We start from the raw sequence: 22,172 nt of genomic DNA, 5'->3' as shown, positions 1-22,172 counted from the left end.
GCTATTTATAACACTATTCTCCAGAAAAAAGCATCTTGCACTGTTCATCATTTAAATGGGTTGGGTTATTTTATACAGAAAGTTATTTTATAAACCTAATTTGGGGTAGGCTATTTACTGATTTACTGTCTTGAGCAGTTCCTGAGTCTATACAATACATAACATTGAAAATGGGCTGACATTTGTATTAAAATGTATGTATGTAATGTATTATGTAGGCCAATGAAATTCTAGGTTTCTATACTAGTCCTTGGCAACCGAGTAAAAAGTTGTGTCTTGTTATCAGAACTAGATGGATAAATCTGCAGATATTTGCTCACTGCATACTGTATGTCTGCAAGGTATAAGTAATATGAAATATATATACACACACACACACATATGCTGCAATATCGGTCGGCTCTTTTTTATGAAGCAAATGGGTGGAATAATTCTTTTTACCATCAGAAAAGTCATCCGTAGAGGTGACAGAAAGCAGACTGTGCTGGTCGCTACTCTCAGAGTCTCTACGGAGAGGTAGGGGCCCTGCGCATGCACCCCCAGGGTGCTCTCTAGCCCATGATGATGAAGAAGAGGAGGAAGAGGGGGCCTGATGAACCAGCACCGTCTCTGCATGACGCCGCGAGGAGAAGGATGACGAGGCGGATGTGGATGGGAGACAGAAGTCTAAGTCTCTGTGGTGGCGGGTTCTGCGTGGGCCTTGGCCTCCCGTGGCTCCCTGAGGAAGACCCTCGGAGAGCACGATCGGGACTCGAGACTCTGGAGGAGCCGGAGGAGGTGGTGGGGAAGGAGGAGGGCCAGAAGCACCACAGGGTCCACCGCTTCCATATACAGCCTCTTCATAGGAGGGCAGTGCCACCTGGACGCCCTCAACCATGATGGAGCTGGACTGGCCTGAGACGCCCTGCTCCCTCCTGATGGACAGAGCGATGAAGAAAAAAGTTAGATGAAAGAAGGACAAGGTAGATCACGACACCAGGCTCATGTTGATAGGCGTGTCATGTGTGTTACGTGCCGCAGCAGAAGCTCTGAGAGGAGGTGATTTGGGTTGCCTGTGCAATCCCTTTATAGCAGGCTGCACTAAGCCCTCAGGCCCACAACACAATCAGCAAGAGTGCCAATGAGCATTAGATCACACCACCGCCTTTTTATCATAGAGGCGGTTAGTGACTGTGATGGGATTAACTATTTTTTTCAAACTTTTACTTTAATTTCTCAAGTATTTAGGAAATGCCAACTTGATAAACTAGTTGCCAGGTCTTGTGCATCTTACGAGGACTTGTTTATGTAACTAGTTCCAACCAAAACAGAATAAAAGGTGTGTCCACGGAAAGAATGATTGGCAAAATATGCGGTGTCACTTTATTGGGTGGTGCCTTTACAGCACCAGCTATAAAAAAGGGCAGTGTTCTTCTAGAGCAAACAGAACTAAAAGCTCAAAAGAGTTTCTGGCAACAACAAGTTGGGTAACAAGCAAAATGCTGATTAAAAAAAATCCTTTTCAATATTTCACTAAAGCCAAAAAGAAAGAAAAAATGCACAAAAAAAGGTTGAAGAGTCAAGTGGGGCATATACATTCTCTTTATGACAAAAAGGGGAAATGTCTCCAAGAATATGACAATATTTTATTTATATTTTCATGTGGTCTGGGGAAGTGTCAACTTCCCTCGAAACAACTTCACAATGGAGTCCATTACAGTCAGTCAGAGGATCAGAGATGTTTAGCAGGCGGGATATCTGTACCATTTGTGTTGTCCAGAAAATACTCTCTTCTATATTAAACAATGAAATAGTCTAGCTCAGCCATTTAACAGCTTGAATTTCATGCAATTCAAAACTTTTTACACTTAATATATACACAAATACATTGCAGACATACAGTAAGAAGATGACTGCGTAAAAACATGCTGAGTGTGAATGTAACTACAGTATGATTTGCACTGCATGGAAAACTAATTCAAAATTACATATTATAACATAACTGATAAGCTAAAGCAACCAAAATAAGATCTGGGACGGAATAAACTAGAATCTTTACTAGAGTCTTTACTTTTCTTGAACAGCAGTTTATAGCGGCACTAATAACTGCTGGCATGAGGTAGAGACCAATTGTGTCGGCACTGTTCTCACTGGGGAGCAGTTATTATACTGTACTCCGTGATCATCAAACCATTTGATATTTCTAATGAAATTTAGAGTGTGGAGTTGGAATCCAGATATGGTGGAATTAAACATTTGGCATATACAGTATTTGGGGTGAGAATACAGTAATGTGTGTGTATCTTACCTGCTGTGATGGAAGGACTTGAGTTTTGGCTGTACAAGAACAAACAGCACCACTAACAGTAGGATGAGAGCCACAGAACTAGCTGTGGACGCCACAATAGACAGAGCAGGTATACCCAGCGGAGAGCTCGGCTCCTTGTCTGAGGGGCACAAGAAGAGACAATGAGGAAGTGCAAATGTGATTCACAGATTTTGATTTACATTTTCTGCATGGAGTGTGTGTGTGTGTGAGATATAATACATAAGGGTAAAAGTTAGCTGAGGTAACAGACCTTGTGTGAGTCGGCAGCTTATCTGCATGGGACCGTCCCACTCTCCGTTCTGACAGGTAAGGAACTTGTAGTCTCCCTTCAGAGCGTAGCCCTCGTCACAGAAGTACTCAATGACGGTCTTCTGGGTGAGCCGGTGGCAAGGAGACGGGTGACAGCGGTAGCCCCCGTTCTCTGGCTCAGTGGGGGGCGAACACACTGGGAAGAGACGAGGCAAAGGAGATTTTCACAATCGTGGCTGTTGTGCACCGAAAATGTCTATTATTTCTACCTGTGGTCAAGTTTGATTCTTGTGGTTTTAATGCTCATATTTTGGGTGAAATTTCCCAGTGTTCCCTGCTGGCTCTCAAGGACAATGCTCACTATTGGTGTTGTGATACTGTGTGATATTGAACAGATATTATATTTCAGTTTTGATGCAGTCCTGTATTGAGGGCACTTGCTCAGCCTCAGAAGTTTACAAAGCAGTCTTTCAAGAAGTGAGAAAAAAACAACATAAAATTCCATAAACTAGTAGCATAAAAGCCATTGAAAATTAATCATTCCTGTTCTAATAAGTGAGCTTGTGAGCATACTCAGCCAAGAATGACCTTTTTAAAAAGCTGAAAAACAGACCATACACCACTTTATATTGTATTGAAAACAAAAGGTCACTAAATGATGTGTACTTTTTGTGTGCTTTGTCGCATGTATGTCATTTTGAGTCTTGCTCACCGCTGCTTCTGATGCAGAGTGGAGGTTGATGGGACCAGGCTCCAGAGCTGGTACAAATGATGGTGGTGGTTCCATCTGCAGTGTAGCCAGGCTCGCAGCCATAAGTCAGCAGGGTGCCGGGGGGAAAGGAGCCCCGGTTAGCTTCGGTCTGGTTCAGCAAGTCTCCGTGCTGCACGCCGGGTGGCCGCGCACAACCTAAAGACACAGAAACAAGTGACAAGAGTAAGATATGAAGCTTCTTCCTCGAGGCTGGACTTATGATCATTTACTCCTTATGTGAGGAACGACCAGCTTCAGGCCAGCAGACACATTAAGATCCTGAACCATATTTTAATAATGTAAGGTAGCAAGGTAATTATAAAGCATGTAAGTAAACTTAGTAGAGTTAGAAGCTGCCTGTAGACAAGAAATGTAAGATCTTGATTTTCAATTGTACTACAGGCCTGCTGGGGGAACAAGGACAAAGTGGCCTGGTTCTTTGATGAATAATGTACCAATATTACGTAAAATAAACAGTATTTACGATCATCACTATTGGTGTTTGTTATGGCTGGCTCCATCACAATCTAAAAGTACTAATTTTAGTATGACATTAATGTGGTGCTGCTGGAATATTGTGCTGTACTCTCATTTGGCTGACATAAACTGTCTGCTGGTCTCCGCTGCAGGCAGCTGCCACTAGGTTAAACAACTTTTCACAGAGAAACTCTGTCAAGTTGACAGGTTGGGCTGATAATTAAAACTCTGAGGTATTGTAACTTGAAACTAGGCTGCATTTTTAGACAGTTAAGGGAGAAACACTGCATCTATCAACATGACAAGTTAGGCAGAGACAGCCATGCTGTGCAGTACAGAGAATACCTGAAGTGCCTTCAGTGGATTAAAATGTCACAAGGAGCTTCATATAGATCTCATTTCTCTCGATTATCTCCTACTCATTAAACTGTCTTCATCCCAGGCCAGTATTGGGTCTATCTGTCCAGTGGTGAGAGAAGGATCTTCAGCGAGGCTCATTTTCTTGGCTCTAATGACACACTTGAAGCTTTAAGCCAGCCAATAAAGACAGAATGAGGCAGAAGCCCTAACGTTAATTGTGCTTTGATCCACCTTCCCACGCTCCATCTATGATGTTGCAGTGTCACACCAGCTCCTTCTCTGAATGTGCTGCAGTGCCGCACTCCCACGGCTCCAACCCTGTATACTAGGGCTGCACGATATGAGGAAAATATCTAACTGCGATTATTTTTGGACTGATACTGCGATTGCGATATGATTCACGATATTGGAGGGAATGATCGTTTTTGTATCATTATTCTCATTTTCATTGAAAATTATTAACATTGAAAGAAATTAAAATGATTATAGGGTGATTTTTGCGAGGCCCTGTACCAAACAAGGCCCTGTACCAAACAAAGATGTTTTTCTTTAGTCTGTAGGATAGGATTTGTAGGCCGGGACGTCTCTGCAGCATCACAATGCTTAATTCAGAATGGTTTGACACATATTTTGCCTTTAACAAATATTGCACTAGTCCATTTTGCGATTTTGTTACAATTGCGATTAATTGTGCAGCCCTACTGCACGCACACGCACACGCACACACACACACACACACACACACACACACACACACACACACACACACAATCCAGCAGGTCTGACAAAACATTAACACCTGTGTAAACTGAGACATGACAGCAGGAGGCTGACTTTGCTTTCAGCATTACTGATCTTCGAGAATGGCCAACAGACAGACAGACATAGCGATTTTATTACTACTAATCTGGATCATCTGTAAAGTGGTTATGCAAGATCTTGGGCTTGGCTTCAGTGGAAATATATTTTCAATACTAACTTTTAATACTTAAAACCCATCTGGGCCGTTATGTACAAATTAAGTCTATTTTATCTGTACATCTTTGATTTATTAAATGGAATTATACTGTATGTGCAATGATTTTTCTTCGTAACAAGGCCCAGACATAAGTACATTTAAAACACCCCCACAATAAGGAACATTAATAACGCCATCAACACTGAGGACCATTTGGCTCATTATTTATAAAATCATATTAGCCATGGTCTGTTGCAGGGTCTTATCGCTTGCTTGACATAAACAAACACAACAACATTGCAAATGTGTCTTGCTTCTGTGTGTGTTTAGAGATTGAGAGAGAGACTATTTCCACAGCAGTGCCTCTAACATCCTCTAATCTCCGGGAAGAAACGTCGCTCTAAGCTGGCAGCACAAGATTAAAAGCAAACACTCAAATGTGCGAGGGCCCCCACACACACACACACACACACACACACACACAAAGACACACACACACCCAGGACTAAGTCGTGTGATACCAACATACTAAAGCCAGGGACGGATTTAGTGCGTGTGCTCAAGAAGTGCTGACACTGCTTACCACAGGTATACAACTACTACTGAGGATATTGCAAGCCTACTCAAACTATCTTTCTCTACAGGGGGCTTCAACTTATTATTTTTTTCATTACTAAATATTTTGCTGACTATCTTCTTGATTTATTGTTTGGTCTATAAGATGTCAGAAAGTAGTGAAAAATGGTCATTACCCAGAGACCAAATTACGTATTTTCTTCGACCAAAAGTCCAAAACCAAAAGGTATTTAATAACTATCATATAAGACAAAGAAAGCAGAAAAGAGTCATGTTTTAGAAGCTGGGACCAGACATCTACAAATATGTAGAATATTACTACAGACATTCCTGTTCATACATAGCTAATTCTACTGATTGCTATTTGAGAAGCAGAGCTGTGAGTGGTCAAAACAGCGGCTGTGGAGCGGTTTCATTTCCTAAAAATTCTTCAGAATAAAAGTCCCCTTGTTTTGTTATTTAAAAGCTTTTATTATGAAGCAGTAAAATCAGGAAATGTTGGGTTTTCATAAGCAATAACTTAACATGACTTCTAGAAGCAAACATGAAAAACGGTAAAATAAAGCAGCTATAGAAACTAAACTTCAAACCACAGAGATTCAGTTAGAAGCTACAAACGCGGGAGAGCTGAACACACAGACTATTAAAAACATCTTTCTCTCCTGCACAGATCCCGGCGACCCTAGACATACTTATTTCAGCACACAGACAGGTTGTAAGCGGCACTTTTTATTAGCCATCGCACATTTCTAATGTATGATTTATGTGAGAGGAACAACTGAAATGTACACACACATTCAGCCTACAGGTAGGTGCAAATGCAAATGACGCAAGTTACGCGTTTATTTGCATTTAGAGCGAGGAAGTGAGATCCGATCACAAGTGGTCACTCAAGACGCATTTGGAGAAACATTCTGCAGCCAGGTGGGAAACACTTGCACTTAGAGGCCACTTGTGATCGGATCACTCAGAACGGATCTTAATACCAGTTGGAAACGGCCACTAAAGGTTCTCTGAGGAGTAGATGGTGTTAATGGAGGGGGTAAAGGTGATAAATGGATGACCCCAGGATGGGAGGCAGCAGGGGACAAAAAGGCCTTAGGGGGCCGTTCAGGACAATAGCCTCTAGCCAACAGCCACTGTTATGATCTTTTGTGGTGCGCTGGAGGCAGTCGATACAACTGCAGAAGACAGATGAGTGTTAACGGCATTCATTATCTGACTTTATATAATTTATATCTGCAGGATTGTCTCATTTAAAACAGTATACAGCTACAGTATGCATGCCATGCATGTAGAGCTGTAACAATTTCAAATGTTGCTGTACAATTAATTGTCTCAGAAATAATTGCGATCAACAATATGATTGTCTCTTTCAGGTATAATTAAGAATATGTATTTATTACTTTTTCAAACAAACAAATTAAAGTTCTGAATGAATCCCAGGATACATACTTTGGTTATATCACTGTTATGTGACACAGATAATGTAATAACACAGCCTATGAAGTAAACAACGCCTCTTTATTATCATAAAATACTGTATTTTTTTTTTGTTTCTTGCTTAAATTAACATAAAATTGACAACAGAACATTTATCCCCATCAATAAAAAAAATAAAGCATTCCCTGCATTAGCGCTAAGAAATGGTTTCCGTGTAAGGCGCTCGAGGGTTAATTCTTACTTGTGGTCCCTTCAGAAATGCAACAAAGCAGGTTCTCCCTCTCCTGCCAGTAAAACCTCGTGCTACACTCCAGTCAGTTCAATCCTCTGAGTTTTCTAAATGCCATTTGCATCTAATGCACTTACACAAGTACTAGTGGTTCGAAGGCATTAAGAAATTCCACAACAACCCTTTACCCGCCATGAAACACATACAGCCATGTACTTCATTACAGTATGTGGAAGAGCACAATGCACCAGTATGATTTTTACCAAGAATTGATATTTTTATCATATTTTATTCCACTTTTACGTTACTATGCTTGTCCTTATGTCATATTACTTTGCTTGTCCTAATGCTTGACCTAATGGAATGTTTCATACTATTGGAGCTAAAACATTTAGTAGTCAATTATTTAATGTTTCAACTGACAGAAAAATCATTTTCAACTATTTTGAGAATCGTTTTAGTCATTTTCCAAGCAAAACTGACAAACATTTTCTGATTCCAGCTTCCTAAATGTAAGAATTTGATGATATGTTTTGTTACATACATTAGTAAACTGAATATATTTGTGTTGTGGACTGTTGATTAGACAAAACAAATCATTTCAATTCATCACCTAGGATTCTGGGGAGTTAAAATGGGCATTTCTTTTTACTATTTATAGACCAAACGATTACCAAGAAACTAATCTAGAAAGGTTACAATGAAAACAATCATTAGTTGTAGCCCTACACTGTACAGTATATTGCATATTAGTAGCAACTAACAACACATAGTCCAAATATAGACTAGATATGCATAAATGCGCACACAGATTTCCTTGCACATTACATCCCCTGAGAATAGAATAGAACAACTCATACCTGTCCCATTTCACCTTGAAAAAAGGAAATATAGACAAAATATGGCAAGATAAACTTCTTCTTAAACTTGGAGCAGTGAAGAATTTTGATTTAAAATCACTCTCCCATGGGATTATACTTGTCAAAAATGTCAAACGCCTACTGTAGAACATGAATGTAACAACAAAAAACTGACACTACTTTTTTTCAGGTTACCAGAGAAGTGAAAGGTGCGGTTAGAAAGTATCGAGGGGACTATGAAGAAACGACAAAAAGAGAAAAATACTGATGGGAAAGGATAGTCATCATTGGTGGGGGGAGGGAAGAAAGGAAGAGAGCACAGAAAAACAACAGCATCATGGAGCACTGTGGCCCTGAGCAATTACAAGCCAAAAAGAGACATGCCGTGGCAGGTCGACCAATAGTTCAGGCTCTGTACAACAACAATGGGAAGAGGAGGCAGCCGTCAGCTACAGTACATACCGCACTGTGGGTTGGGTTAGCACAAACGGAGAGACTCTGGTAAAGGAAAGAATGAATGCTGGTTCAGTATCCAGAGATGGTAGAGTGGTTAAGATTAATAACCTTGCTGTCTCCCTCTTTTCCATCGCCCTCTCAGCCCAGATTGAGTTTTGGCTTTGAAAACACACACAGAGGCAGAGGGGGAAAAAACTGATTAAAAGCACTAAGCAATGCCAGAATGGTATTCAGCACGCCATGTTTTGTGCTTATGAGGAAGGGAATGACTCACAGTTAAACGCAAGCGGCTCTCCCACTGGTCTGAAGAATTCAAGAAAGAGAAGAGAAATTTTGTGCAATGTTGAAAAAATTATGACTAAAACAAAACGTGGCTTGTGTAAGCGAATGGAAAAGGTGAATAAGCGAAACAAATTCCAAAATGACAGAAATGTCAAGTGCATTTGTGTTTAAACAGTGCATAAGCTTTGGCTTTTACCATGTTGAGTTAAATAAAGTGGACATGTAAAAGGTTAAAACTATTAGGAATCTTTTGGGCATACAACTGTAAGCTGGTCAAAGAGCTTAATTATATATTATATATATATATATATAATAATTGGAGAAACACTTCACACAATGTAGTGGGAGGACTGGGCCAGGACAGAGCGCCCATGAGGCTGATTGCTAAACCCAACATCCAGCGTCTTAAGGCTGTGCCGGAGGAGACTCTGGAAGCTATGGGGGGCGTTAAAATCCCCTGCCTTGCTCTGAAGTATCTGCCTGGCTGTGAATATCTCCCTTTCCCCATCTGTTACCAATGGCACTCGCCCGCTAAAAGCTGCAAGGAGCGTGGATTGAGGAAAACACGGGGGGACAAGGGTTTTAGCCCCCTTTGCTCAGGCAAATTAAAATTCTAATTATTCTCTCTTACAAGCTGGGAGCGCTCTAAAGCAGATCAGATACTGGTGACTTCTGCAGCCAGCTGTTTGATTGCTCTATAGAACAATAGGCCATAAAAGAGGGTGGGATTTCCAGTGTGTGTTCAAGTGTGTCAAGAAGAAGCAGGGGAATTTGTGTGTGTGTGTGTGTGTGTGTGTGTGTGTGTGTGTGTGTGTGTGTGTGTGTGAGAATGTATGCTAAAGAGGGGTGGGGGGTGGTGGTTGTGTGTTGGATTATGCTAAAGACCCAGAGGATGATGATGCTCGCTTTGGCCTGGTAAATATGTTTTTGTTCCTTTGTTGGCCTCGGCCCAAGTCCTCTGTTGTTTCTGATGTTTCTGTCATTTTTGGGCTGAGGGTGTTTTTGTTTTTTTGCCACGTTCCCCCATCTCTCCCGCTAATCCATGGGATTTTTAGCCAAGCTGTTGTTATTAGAGTGCAGTACAATCCAGCAGAGCCCACAGTGGGGTAGTGTTGGAAAGAATGGGAGGGCTCCCAACTCCTTTCTGACATTGAGGGAAAGTAGTGGCTCTGGTTAGTTTTTCTTTGCCATTTTGTGCCTTTTTTGGAAAGCTGACAGTTGAGGACAGGAAATGCGGAGATGAATAGAGAGGTCAATAGCATGCAACAAAGGAAGTACAGTAGCAAATTAATCTGCAACCGTTTTCATATAAAAAAAATTTTTTTTTCCCGAAAAGATTCACTGGTTTAGGACTGTGGTTTAATGTAATAGCTTCAATATTATGATATTAAACTAAATGTAATTTTTTTTTGCTATTATGCAAGAGTAACGTTGTGGACAGTGTTGCCAATTTGGCCACTTTCTCGATAGATTCAGCGACTTTTCAGACCCTCTTAGCAACTTTATTTATAACCGCACCAAATTTCGTTCAGGTTCTTTAAATATTTATCAGTTCTTTTTCAAAATCCACATGAACGCTTCACATCGGCATAAATATGTCACTTTTAAAGCTTTTTCACCTGTTACTCTCTTGATTTACTTACAAGCAATGTAGCATTTAAACAGCATTACTGATCTGTTTTAACTGAATATTCTCTGGTCTAAGTCAGCTAAAAACACAGAATCCATCAGCGCTGTGGAGAGGTCTGGCATGGTGAGACTAGCGGTAGGCGAACGTCAGTGCTTAATTTGTAAAGTGGGAGGTCTGGAGCGCAGAGCAGGGGTGGATCCGGCGACTCAAAACGGGGGTTGGAGGTAACAGAACAAAAAAAAACATACTACGTAGCTTCTCTGACTAAAAAAACCTAAACAATACTGTGTGTACATCAGGGCAATGTTTATTTTTATTTCAGAACATGCACCGCATCGGTGCGAAATGTAAAAAAAATATATAGGCTACACTACAATCGTTTTCACAAGCAGCAATTATCCATCGGACCAGTAAATTAACCAAAAAACCCGTGGTCTCCACATTCTCGATCGGCAGTAACGGTTTTTGCTTGTTTGGGATCCGACTGGCCAGCATATTTGAAAAAGACAAGCAAACTTTGTTGTCTTTTTGACATTTTTACCCTGAGTGAAATGAGGCTATTAACAGCAATCTCAAACAGCACAAGCGCTTGTGTCACTTGAAGTGCAGCGCCGCGCTGTTGAAGTGCCCCCCCTCCGTCTTACCCTGAAAATTCACCTCAAAACGCATCAAAAATGCAAACATAAGATTTTTTTGGAACTTCAATGGGGAATAAAGACTAACAAGACAGATAACAACATTGAACACTACAAAAACAGTAATTCTTTTTTTTCTTCATTTAGGCGATTCATTTTTCATAGTGACACAGGAGGTGCCGGATCCAATAAAAAAGGTTCCGGATCCAACATCGGAGGTGCCGAAACATGTTCCGGCTCAAATTAAGCCCTGGCGAACGTTACCGACAACGTTATCTTCACTTCACCTGTTCAACTGACTTTAGCAGTTTAGATAACACACTCAACTGTCCTGGTGTTACAGACATACAGTATACTAACCACAGACAGTTGTCTCATTCAGTAACTCACGGCAGTACGTCGCTGCAGTTCATGGCGGTGGAAGGGAAACACAATGGATATTTGGTGTTATTTTTGGCATAAAGAATTCTGGTCTGGCGGTGGTCACGATTATAGGGGAAACACTGCTAATAGAATATACAAAATTATAAAGTTAAAGCTCGGTAAAGATATTATACGTTAATCTGGCTTCGATTCCAGTGAAACTATAAATTATTTGGCGAGTCATAGTGCAACTGCAAAATGTGATTTGGTACGTATAAGAGTACTCAGGTTGCTGCACTCACTTTCATTCTTTCACACATAAACAAACATCACAGACGAGCTCTCAGTGAGATACACTTCACACAGTATGAAGTGACATAACTCTGTACGCTGACCTGGGTGGGGGAAACGGATCTGTAACATAGGACGCTTAATGTCTGAGTGAGCAATACTTGCAGTGTCATATTCTGCGGTGAGTGAATGAGAAGTGGTCATGCTGTAACACTGACACACACGCAGTCCGACTTATTTCTGCTTTCATATTCTGTCCTTTCATAACAGCTGGGAGCTGACTCAAAGAAAAAACTAAAGCGGATTTTGTTAAACAGGGGCAAAGGTTATGGGAAACAAAATGTGAAAAAAACAGCTTATAAAGTTGGACTTGTATTACTGTGGGGCAGAAAGAATGCAGAACAAAGCTGAAACCTCAAAGCATGGAACCAATTTTTCTAAAAAAGCACCGTTGTTCAATCTCCAGGGACTCTGAGGGAAGGTGGAGGGACCTAACTGCGGACGAAGGGGGGACGAGGCGGAGGAGGAGGAGGATGAACAACAGGGAGGGAGTGTGAGGGAGTTGCCGGCATATTTATACAAAAGCCTGAGTACACACAGATACAGAAGGACAGTTTACTCACTATGCAAGTGTAGGTTGCAAGGGTCCCAATGGGCCTTTGTAAACAGCGTGTTTGTGTTGCTCACTGACATCCTATTGTTGTTGTGAATGTGTGTATGTGTGTGGGTGCATAGTCAGGGGTATGAGTGTCAGACAGAGCGGTGGTCACTCATTTCATCATCACACACACTCCTAAAAAAGTCAACCAACACTACGTACACTGGTGCCAAAGCCAACAGTGTCATTTCTACAGTAAACAGGAAGTTTGCCAGAAAAAAATGAACACAGAATCAAACACACACCCTGCATACACCCAGGGTGAAGGAAGCTTCTAAACAGACAGAAACATCCTCCCTCTCCCCACCCATTCCTCCCCTGCTGTTGCAATGCATTTAGCAAGCCACGTGTGCTGCTATTACACCCCATTGTCCCCGCTCGCTGAGGGATGGGGCACAGTGACAGTTTTAGCAGCGTGCCTCCGAACAGGACAACAGACAACTTTGCATTTGAAGGGTTAAATATGCATGAGAGGCCAAACTGGGTGAGGGCTGGGGGGGGTATCACCATTGTGTGACCCTCTTTCTAACCCCAAAGATACAAGCATACACACACACACACACTCTGCCCTCGAGTAACAGATGGGAGGATGTTAACGAAGGCGAACAGTGAGCTCCCCCTGCTCTCTTCTATCACCCTCACTGCTAAGGACAGCTGGGAGGCAGACATTCCTTCTTCTCAGCTTTCAGAGGAAAAACAAAAGAGTGTGTGGGACCACTCCTACACACACGTGCATGTGTTCAGACACACACACAACCCCCCCCCCCCCAAGGCAACTGTGGGCTGATCATATTTCAGCAGCCTGGGCCAGCCAGCCAGCAGAGTTATGAGTGCTGAGTCTGGAACATTTGTTGAAGGTGAAAGTCAGGGAGATAATCCCAACCCTGGCACGTTGATATCTTGGTAGTACCAGTGAGGGGAGGGCAGTTTACGTCTGTTGAGAGCTGTATGGTATGGAACAACAACAAAAAGACAGTACGACAAAGCTAGTCTGCAGCTGGCGTTTCTTTTCTGGCAAACTTGTCTTTACCGGCATGCTTTGGTTGTTTGGTGAACAGATTCACTGCAATAGCACAGCACATACTGTACTACCAGACAACGCAACATCTAGAGCAAAAGCTACTTCAATTGGAGCAGTCATACTGCAGAGAGCAGGATGACTTATAACAGGATTTAGGATTCATGATCTGATTTACCCCTGTAAGAAACAAAGAGGCAGGAGGGGAAAAAAAACATCCAAACCTGAGACGGTGTCCCACGCTTTGCATTATATCTCCAATGACTCAACAATGCAGTCACTGTTACAGCCACCGTCCCCCTAATACAGTCCAACTGAACTTTGATAGAGCTGCTCTAGCAAGTCACCAAGAGGGTGAACAAATGGCAGCAAGTGTATAACCTCTTAACACATGCAGGCTGCGCCGCTGAGAGAAGTGGAATGCCATTTGTTGTTAACAGAGGGTTCTTACATGCCCACATACCGCGTGTTTAGTAGAAAGTGTAAGTTATTGCAGATTTCTGTCACCTCAAAATACACTGAAACTGCTACCAGGAGATTGGTAGACGTTTCAGTGTATCATAAGGGGAGGCTGATCAAAGGACGGACTTGCAAAAAGTAAGTGCAGATACTGCAAGTCTGCTTACATTGTTGCTACAATCCACATATTTTTTGAAAGATTGTATCGTCTATACACTTTAAAACCTTATCCATTTTTGAATTCAATTCGATTTATTTAACAGTGCAAATGAATAAAACTTGATTTTACATTGGTTAAAAATGCCAGAAAAAAGCAATTTTTCATCTGTAGTCCCCTGGCCTCGATGTTAAAAAAAGTTATTTTTTTAAATCTATGATTGCTCTGGGTTTTAGCAACTGCTGTTCCTTATGAACAGAGTCTTGAGCATATTAACAGCTGACCCCACAAAACAGCAGCCAGCAATTCACACAATAGCGTGCATTAGCAAGCGAGACGGATGCTAAATATTAAAGTGGCCATATTATGCTCATTTCAGGTTCATAATTGTAATTTGAGGTTGTATCAGAATAGGTTTACATGGTTTAATTTTCAAAAAACACCATATTTTTGTTGTACTCCACATTGCTGCAGCTCCTCTTTTCACCCTGTGTGTTCAGGTCTCTGTTTTACCTACAGAGTGAGGCATCGTGCTTCTTTCCCATCTTTGTGTGGAGGCGCACATGCGCAGTAGCTAGGTAAGGATTACATGAGCTAGCTGTTTGTTTCTCCAACTTCAGTAGTACAAGGCAGGATTAGCCGGGAGACTTCTTCTAAATGAGGGCGCACTTCCAACTTTGTGTGGAATACCTGCAGAACAGGGACATGTAAGTAGTTCATTTGTAGATTATGGTGAACTAGTGTGTGTTGTAGCAGTGTTTTGCCATTGAGAACGAGCTAGCATGCTAGTGCTAGCATGCTAACGGTTAGCCCCCTAGCCACCTCGTTTCGGCTACTGACGTAGAAAGCCGTGCATATTTTGAACAGCTCACCCAGAGACTGAAGGCAGGAATCATTCAGAAACCGTATCTCACTCAAAACAGCATGGACGTTTTTTTTCTCCAAGTTTGTATGCGTGTGGAAGCACCAGAGACACAAAATAACACCCCAAATCCCAGAAAAAGTGATTTTTTTTTTCTTCATAATATGGCCACTTTAAAAGGACTTGGATCTGGATCTGAGGTTTAACAACTTGATCAGGACATCTCGATTCACTGGCTTTACTATGTCAGTTCTACTGAAATGAGTAGAAATGCTAGAATTAGCAACAACTACCTGTATTTGGCAGACAACAAAACATTCCCAAGACAAAAAAATAAACAAGCTCCTGGAAAACCATCCATTTAGCCTCAAGTAAAAGCCAAGCAAGGCATGTCAAGGCAAGTTTGACAAAGCAAGTTGAGTCAACTTTAGTGAAACCTAACATTTTTACAACAAATGTATAAAGAAGAAGAATAAAGAATTGCAAAAGATTGTGGTAGACAAATGTAAAAAAAAAATACTACATGACTGGAATATAGCTGTCAGTAGGAAGTCCATTGGGAGAGTTACCAACAAACAAATGGTTTATCACCATGAGGAAGATACAAAGTACTGTTTGTATCACCGGCTAGACTTCCAACACAGTGAACAGTTTGTGGATGGACACACAGATATGAAACTCCGTCATTATCATCATCCAAAGCCTAAATGGGCCTGCTGCCAGCATAAATGATGTAGGTAATGTTACAAACGGTAAGATCACCTACACTCCTCAGTAACTTATAGCTGTGTGAGCATCTGAGAGTGTGAAAGTAAGCACGGCACAATAAACAGATAGTTGTTCACTTACACATACTGAAATAAATGTTGTAACTTAGAAGTCGTCAAGTCTCGAGTCAACAAATATGTCACAAGTTATTTTCAAATGTGCAAAGTAAGTTAATCAAATCTGTGACTCAAGCCCTACTGACATCTACGGAGAATAACAATGGCTTCAGCCCACACAAACACAAGCTGTTAAAGATAACGTACCGTAAAAAGCTGTTACTTAGCGATGAAAGGATTAGCCTATCAACAGAAAAGAAATTGTTTCAGTAATCTGACAATAAAAACACTACACAACACAAATATTTCTACATTTATCATTGTAAATTTGATTATTTTGGCTGTTGGTCAGACTAACCCAGCAATTTAAAGATGTCTTTGGACTCTGATAACAGTTCATTTTTAAATCTACAGACCTATACAAATAGATATGCCAATACATATAGATATGACATAGATGCACACTTCTTATAAATCCTGACACAATTATCCAAATGGCCTCCAGTGTAGCCTGTACAAAGACCTTTGCCATTTGGCTGCTGCTTTTTACAGAGAGCCGTTTACAGATGATGTAATAAGGACAGAGGGCATTAGAGTGGAGCTAAGCCAACTGGCCACTAAACATCTCAACACTCCATCATAATGGACTGGTTACAGTTTGAGGAACAAAGACACAGTTTAGACAGAACAAAAAACAGGAACTAATGAGAGGTAGACAGGAAATATTGAATGTTAATTAGGACATCACACAGTAGAAACTGAATTCTGGCTGTGTCTAAAGGGTGGTGCAGAAACTGGGGAGGCCCTGCTTTAAGGGAGGAGCAGGCTCATGCCTACAAGTCAGCAACTATACACAGTACTCAAGTGCCTCTAAGGATGGTGTTGAACCCCTGACAGCTCCAGGGGTGCTGTTCTGATCCAAACTATATGCTCTGACTTCCCTCAGGAGGAAGATCAACTAAGAATCATGGGTTGTGGAGTATCATTCTCTCTCTTCCCCTGCATCTATTGAAGCAGAGACGGCCTGAAAATAAGACAGCAATGATGAAGCCATGTCAGTTAAGGAGAAACAGCTGTACACCACCTCCACCCATGACAACAAGCAACATGAATGCAGCAGGATAGCACATGTGTAGCCCAGCCCTTCCACTCAGCTCATAATCAGCAAGTCTGTCAGATCAAGTGTTTTACTTTATTTGAGGAGCCTACATGTTCCTCTTTTAGCAAGTAAACTAGTAGAAGTTTTGATGACAGCTTCTGACAAAACTACAGTTGGACGTAAGCTAAAAGCTGAGTCAACAGATTAGGGGTTGTGGATGATGCAGTACAGTATTGCCCCATTTCCAATGTCTCGCTACAGCTGTGGCATGTTGAGGCATGTCCCTGTTCCACTCTGTACTTGTACTTGTACAATGTGCATTCCCAGCGGGAGATAACCACGCTGACTGACGGCAACATTTCGGTCCAAACATGACAGTTGCCGCCCTCAACTGAACTGCTGTTGTGCTAAACGGACAGTCATGCAGGCGGCTAAAAAGAAAGCACTGTTAAAAAGAAGTACGTCTTATATACAGCTTTTAGTACTTTAGAGTAGCTGCTGTCTTACCAAAAAATTCCTGTGGCTTGGAGTTGTAATTGCTGTTTTAAGGTGGTGCTAATGCAAGCCAAACATGTAATTCTGCTGCTTCACATTAAAAGCATAGCAACCACTAGAAAACTTTACTGTGAAGCAACTACAGTAGGTGCAACTTTATTTGTCACCAAGGTTAGCAAACAACTGCTATCTTCTTGGTCTATAATCAGTATTTGGGATGTTTTTCTGTATTTCTTTTTTGGTTTACAAGTTACAAGTTATATCAAGGGAAACATGGTAAAAGCCACAGAAAACTGGTTAAATGAATAAACCTCAAGCCTTTAACTTGTCATCAAGATAACACCATTAGCCCTTCCGTACTGATTTATAAAAAAAAAACATTAATGCTGTACCAGCGTCATGACATGGTTGCTCACAGCATGGATGTCTCCAATCATTGGCAAATTCACCATGTGTGTAGGATGCTCGGTGCCTTACGTGTAAGCTGATGAACTTGTTTGAACAGGATGATGCTGTTGACTAACGGTGCAACGAAAAATCGGCCCACACTGTTTCAGTGGGCCTGAAAAACACACATCACAGAGGAGGAAAAAAGACAAGACAGACGAAGAAAAAAGGAGACAGAACCGTTTCAAAAAAAAAAAAGTTTAAAAGAAATTTAAAAGAAAAAGATCAACATACTATGTTATACTTTGGCAAGATTTTCAGGAGACAGCTTGATACTGGAAAAAAATAATACAAAACATAAGTACAAAGATGATCGAAAACAGAATGAAAGCAAAGAGAAAAAAAACGAAGAAAAGACTTAATGAAAGAACAGAAGCAATGGCAACAGAAGACAGGAGAGGCTGGGGGATATATTTAGCAGCTCATTAGTCAGAGATGTCCTCTACTCAGCAGGCTGGTCCCTCAGATGAGGCCCTTTGGAAATCATTATGACTGCCTGCTGCTTTAGACAACCACACACATTTCACTGGAAAACAATTTACAAACTGACTCTCCTCTCCCCAGCCTTAATGTAGCTTCAAAATAATCCTGAAGTTCTGGAGAGAGGCCCAAAAAAACAGCTTTAAACAACGCAACAATGTGTTTTTAAAAATACTAACTGCATAGGTTTTAACATTAAATCCACTGCATCAGCATGACAAATAACCAGTAACAGCTTATAAATGCTCCATATATATCTCAAACTTGTTTTGTATGTTATCAGATTTAACTGTTGGTGTGCCTGGTGCTGCCAGTGCCACCACTTCCTGCTTTCGACATTCATTAACCTTTACTATCCCCGTCATCAGTGGAGAAATAACAAGATGGTGATCAGCACACTGCACGTACAAAACTGCAAACGTAAATATCTGGATCAGAAGAAAGGTTTGAAACACTAAAAATGGGAGTCAAAAATTGTAAATAACCTATGCCTATGATAAGCATAGTGTTAGTAGGTGAAGTGGCAGCACTGTGTAGCTAACAATAAACCTGGCCATCTAGGCTCGTTACCAAGTAATTGAACTGTCTGCTCAACTGTTTAGAGTGAATGAAATGGTCTTGCGTCGCTTGTCCGCACTGAAGTATCTATTTCTATGGAGTATTTCTTTGTCTGGTGAGGCGTTTAAAGTTTTAAGTTAGGGCTTGATTGGGTGGGAGAGCTGTAAAATGACACAGGGTGAGAGCAGAGAGTGATGGCTCAAGTGTTAAACACACAGGTAATGAAAGAGAAAGGCTGATAGATTCGACCGGACTGCCGCTAATGGGTCTTACCTGGCTAATGGCTGGAGCCTTAAAGGAAGAGAGTGAGACAGAAGAACAAAGACATCATAGAAAAGTGGCTGTGCGCAACACACACACACACACACACACACACACACACACACACACACACACACACACACACACACACACACACACACACACACATACAGAGACAGAGACAGAGAGTCAGCAGTCTTAATTGCAGACTGGTGATCTAGTGGAGCTGCAGCTTGCTCGCTTTGGCCTGTGGCTTCCAATACTCCCCTACAAGCCCTCGCATTTCAGAAAGGAGTTAGTAGCCAGCGTATTGCTTTACTCCTGCCTGCCTGCTAACCGCCTTGCTAACAGGACTTCAGGGGACTATTGTGAACATTTAATTGCACAGGAACCATTGTTTCCCCCTTGGGCTGCACTGTTTGTATGCCTAGCCTATCTAGCAAACGTTCTGCGAGGGCTGGAAACCAACAGTGTGCAGGCAGACTCACACACTGTGGTTTGCACACACACAACACACACACACACACACACACACACACACACACAGACACACACACACACACACACACACACACACACACACACACACACAGTTTTGTTTGGCTACAGAAAGCAATAAGTTTCAAAGACTACAGCTGTTTGAAGACGCCTGAAGTAGGACATGGCTCATTCAGAAATTTTCCTCTGTGGTCAGAGCAGTGACGCTATGCTAGCCACTGGAGTCTACTCTGTTCTTACAAAGAAAAAGGGAGTTGTCAAGTATTTTTCCTTGAGCTTGAGGTTCGAGAAAACATCCTCATATTCTTGGTTTGGTCCTACACAGTGATGCAAAACCTGCCAAAACAAAGGCATTCGTCTGTGCAATAGGCCTGCATCGGGTGGAGATAAAAAATGTATTCAACTCAAGCCAAGAATGGATAACAATCGATTGTCAAAAACAAACACAAATCCCAGAGGAAATTAGAAAGGCAGCTCTCTGCTCCTTCTCTTGCTCTCCTCCCCCTGCTCTTGACTTTACTGTATGATTCCACTTTTCCTCCAGGCCGGGGGAAAGCCATTTCCCGTTCTCACACATAAACACACATAAACGTCACAACCACACAGAGCACACAGCAGGCTTGTTTGTGGGAGACTTCTGGTCCTCGCTGGCGCTTTCCTGTACAGCTTTAACTCAACTTTAGAAAAAATGGGTTTCTAGAGGGCACAGTTTATCTATTTAAGTGGACCCACAAGGATGGTCCGACTCTTTTTGCCACTGTTAAAAGCAGTAAACACGGCATGTGATCCATGTGAATAGACCCTTTGGTGCTCCGAGTTCCCATCTTTACTCTGTCAGTTCTGACTCACTGTAGGTCCACTTCCTCTGAAACAAAGTGTAAGGAATTGACACAATATTAGGAACTGAGCCCTATGCAGCCAACATTAGTGGGATGTCAGATAGACTCAAAAAAGACATGAACAAGACAATGAAAATCCTCCAGACTGATGCCATTTATCTTGTGCATACACAAAACCCAGAGTGCCGCTTTGTTGCTGTGGTTGTTTACTGGCATGTTGTTTAGGATGTTTTGTTTAGCATGTTGCTACTTTTGGAAGAATGTCCTGAATCATTAACACAAATGTAATCATACACAGTAATCACAAACACAAATGTGAGGCAGCCATTTACAGTACATTTGTTCAGCAGATACCCCGCTGGTAATCTTGTTTACAATGAACAGCTGAACAACAGATCAAAAAGACATGGCTTTGACTGTGATTGGTTCTAAAAAATACCTCGGCCCCAAAAGGCTTTGTGACCACACCCTAACAGAGCGTATTAACGGGTACAAGAAATTGTTGTCCTGACCTTTCTACAGAGGACATGAAGCCACCAATGTGGAAGCTCAAAGCTTTTCCTTTCTTTGTTAAAGACACCAAAAATGGGAGCAAATAAGAGTACCTCAACCGTTACTGTCTATCATCCTCTCTCCATCTTATACCCCATCACTTAAAGGTCAAATTTCCTAAAAGAGTAATATCCACAAAAAGACTAAAAGTGACACATGAACCTTCATAGACAAAAATAGAAAATTGATACAGTTCTGTTCTGTCTCTAGTGTTTAGAGCTCTAGGATGCAAATGCTGTTTTTTTGTATTCATTTCTATTCATACCACACACTGGTATTTGTATGAGTCTGAAATTAGTCTGTCAGCAGTGATGAAATTTCATATTCATGAAAATTTCCAGAGCAATCTCTTTCCCTGTAACATGTCAAGGGATTACGTATGTGCATTATGTATGCTGAGCAGGAGAGAGGGCAGCCGGTGAACAGAAGAACTAATAACACAATGACTTTAATGCTTTAAAATGAGTGCCTCACCTTTATGATAATATTTCTAATTATAGATTTAATTTCATTCTCCCATGCTGTGAATGCTACAATTCTTGGTTTGGCTGTTTTAGTATTGGAATTGCTGTTATGTCTTTTTATGTTTACATCATACACCCCATTTTTACTGGCCTGATTTATATTCACTTTTCTTCAGGACCTATTTTTCATCAATAAGCATCATTAAGTGTCATCTTTTTTTCATGTGAACAGGACTGTGATCAGAAAAACACTACTATTTTTCTGTTACTGCTGTTATCAAGGAGCTACGATTCTAAATCTTCCATTCTCTATATAAGTAGCTTGTGATGTGTGATTACATATTTAAGTTCATACTACAGTGCCTGAATAGAAAATGAAACAAACAGAAATCTAAAATTCTGTACTCGGTCATCTTCAACAGGTTAGGGAAAAGGCTCACATTACTTCAATACGGTTTCCCTAGAAACCTGTGTATAAGCCATTACCTGTGTTATTAATATATTTGAGCTTATATTCACTTAATGCAAGAGAGCAAATACACACCATAGACAGAGCTATACACCATTTTGAAGAGCCAGAATTCTTGAACTGTGAGTCAGAATGAATACTGCCTTGTGCACTACAAGGAAGTA

At 41.3% G+C, this 22,172-nt stretch overlaps 1 protein-coding gene across 1 annotated transcript in view; it reads right to left on the bottom strand.

Annotated features, from left to right (window-relative positions):
• susd6 (sushi domain containing 6) overlaps positions 1 to 22,172 on the bottom strand; it is a 36,191-nt gene that overhangs the window by 2,562 nt on the left and 11,457 nt on the right. Inside the window, exons 3-6 of the mRNA XM_078273934.1 lie at positions 3,270 to 3,464; positions 2,559 to 2,753; positions 2,288 to 2,426; positions 442 to 914 (exon numbers count right to left, since the gene is read on the bottom strand). Coding sequence (XP_078130060.1) covers positions 442 to 914; positions 2,288 to 2,426; positions 2,559 to 2,753; positions 3,270 to 3,464 — 1,002 coding nt within the window. The remainder of the gene's footprint in view (positions 1 to 441; positions 915 to 2,287; positions 2,427 to 2,558; positions 2,754 to 3,269; positions 3,465 to 22,172) is intronic.

Source organism: Sander vitreus, chromosome 18, assembly GCF_031162955.1.
Source record: "Sander vitreus isolate 19-12246 chromosome 18, sanVit1, whole genome shotgun sequence".
Lineage (NCBI taxonomy): Eukaryota > Metazoa > Chordata > Actinopteri > Perciformes > Percidae > Sander > Sander vitreus.
The sequence above is the reverse complement of the archived record's forward strand: the minus strand, read 5'-3'. Positions and strand labels throughout refer to the sequence as shown.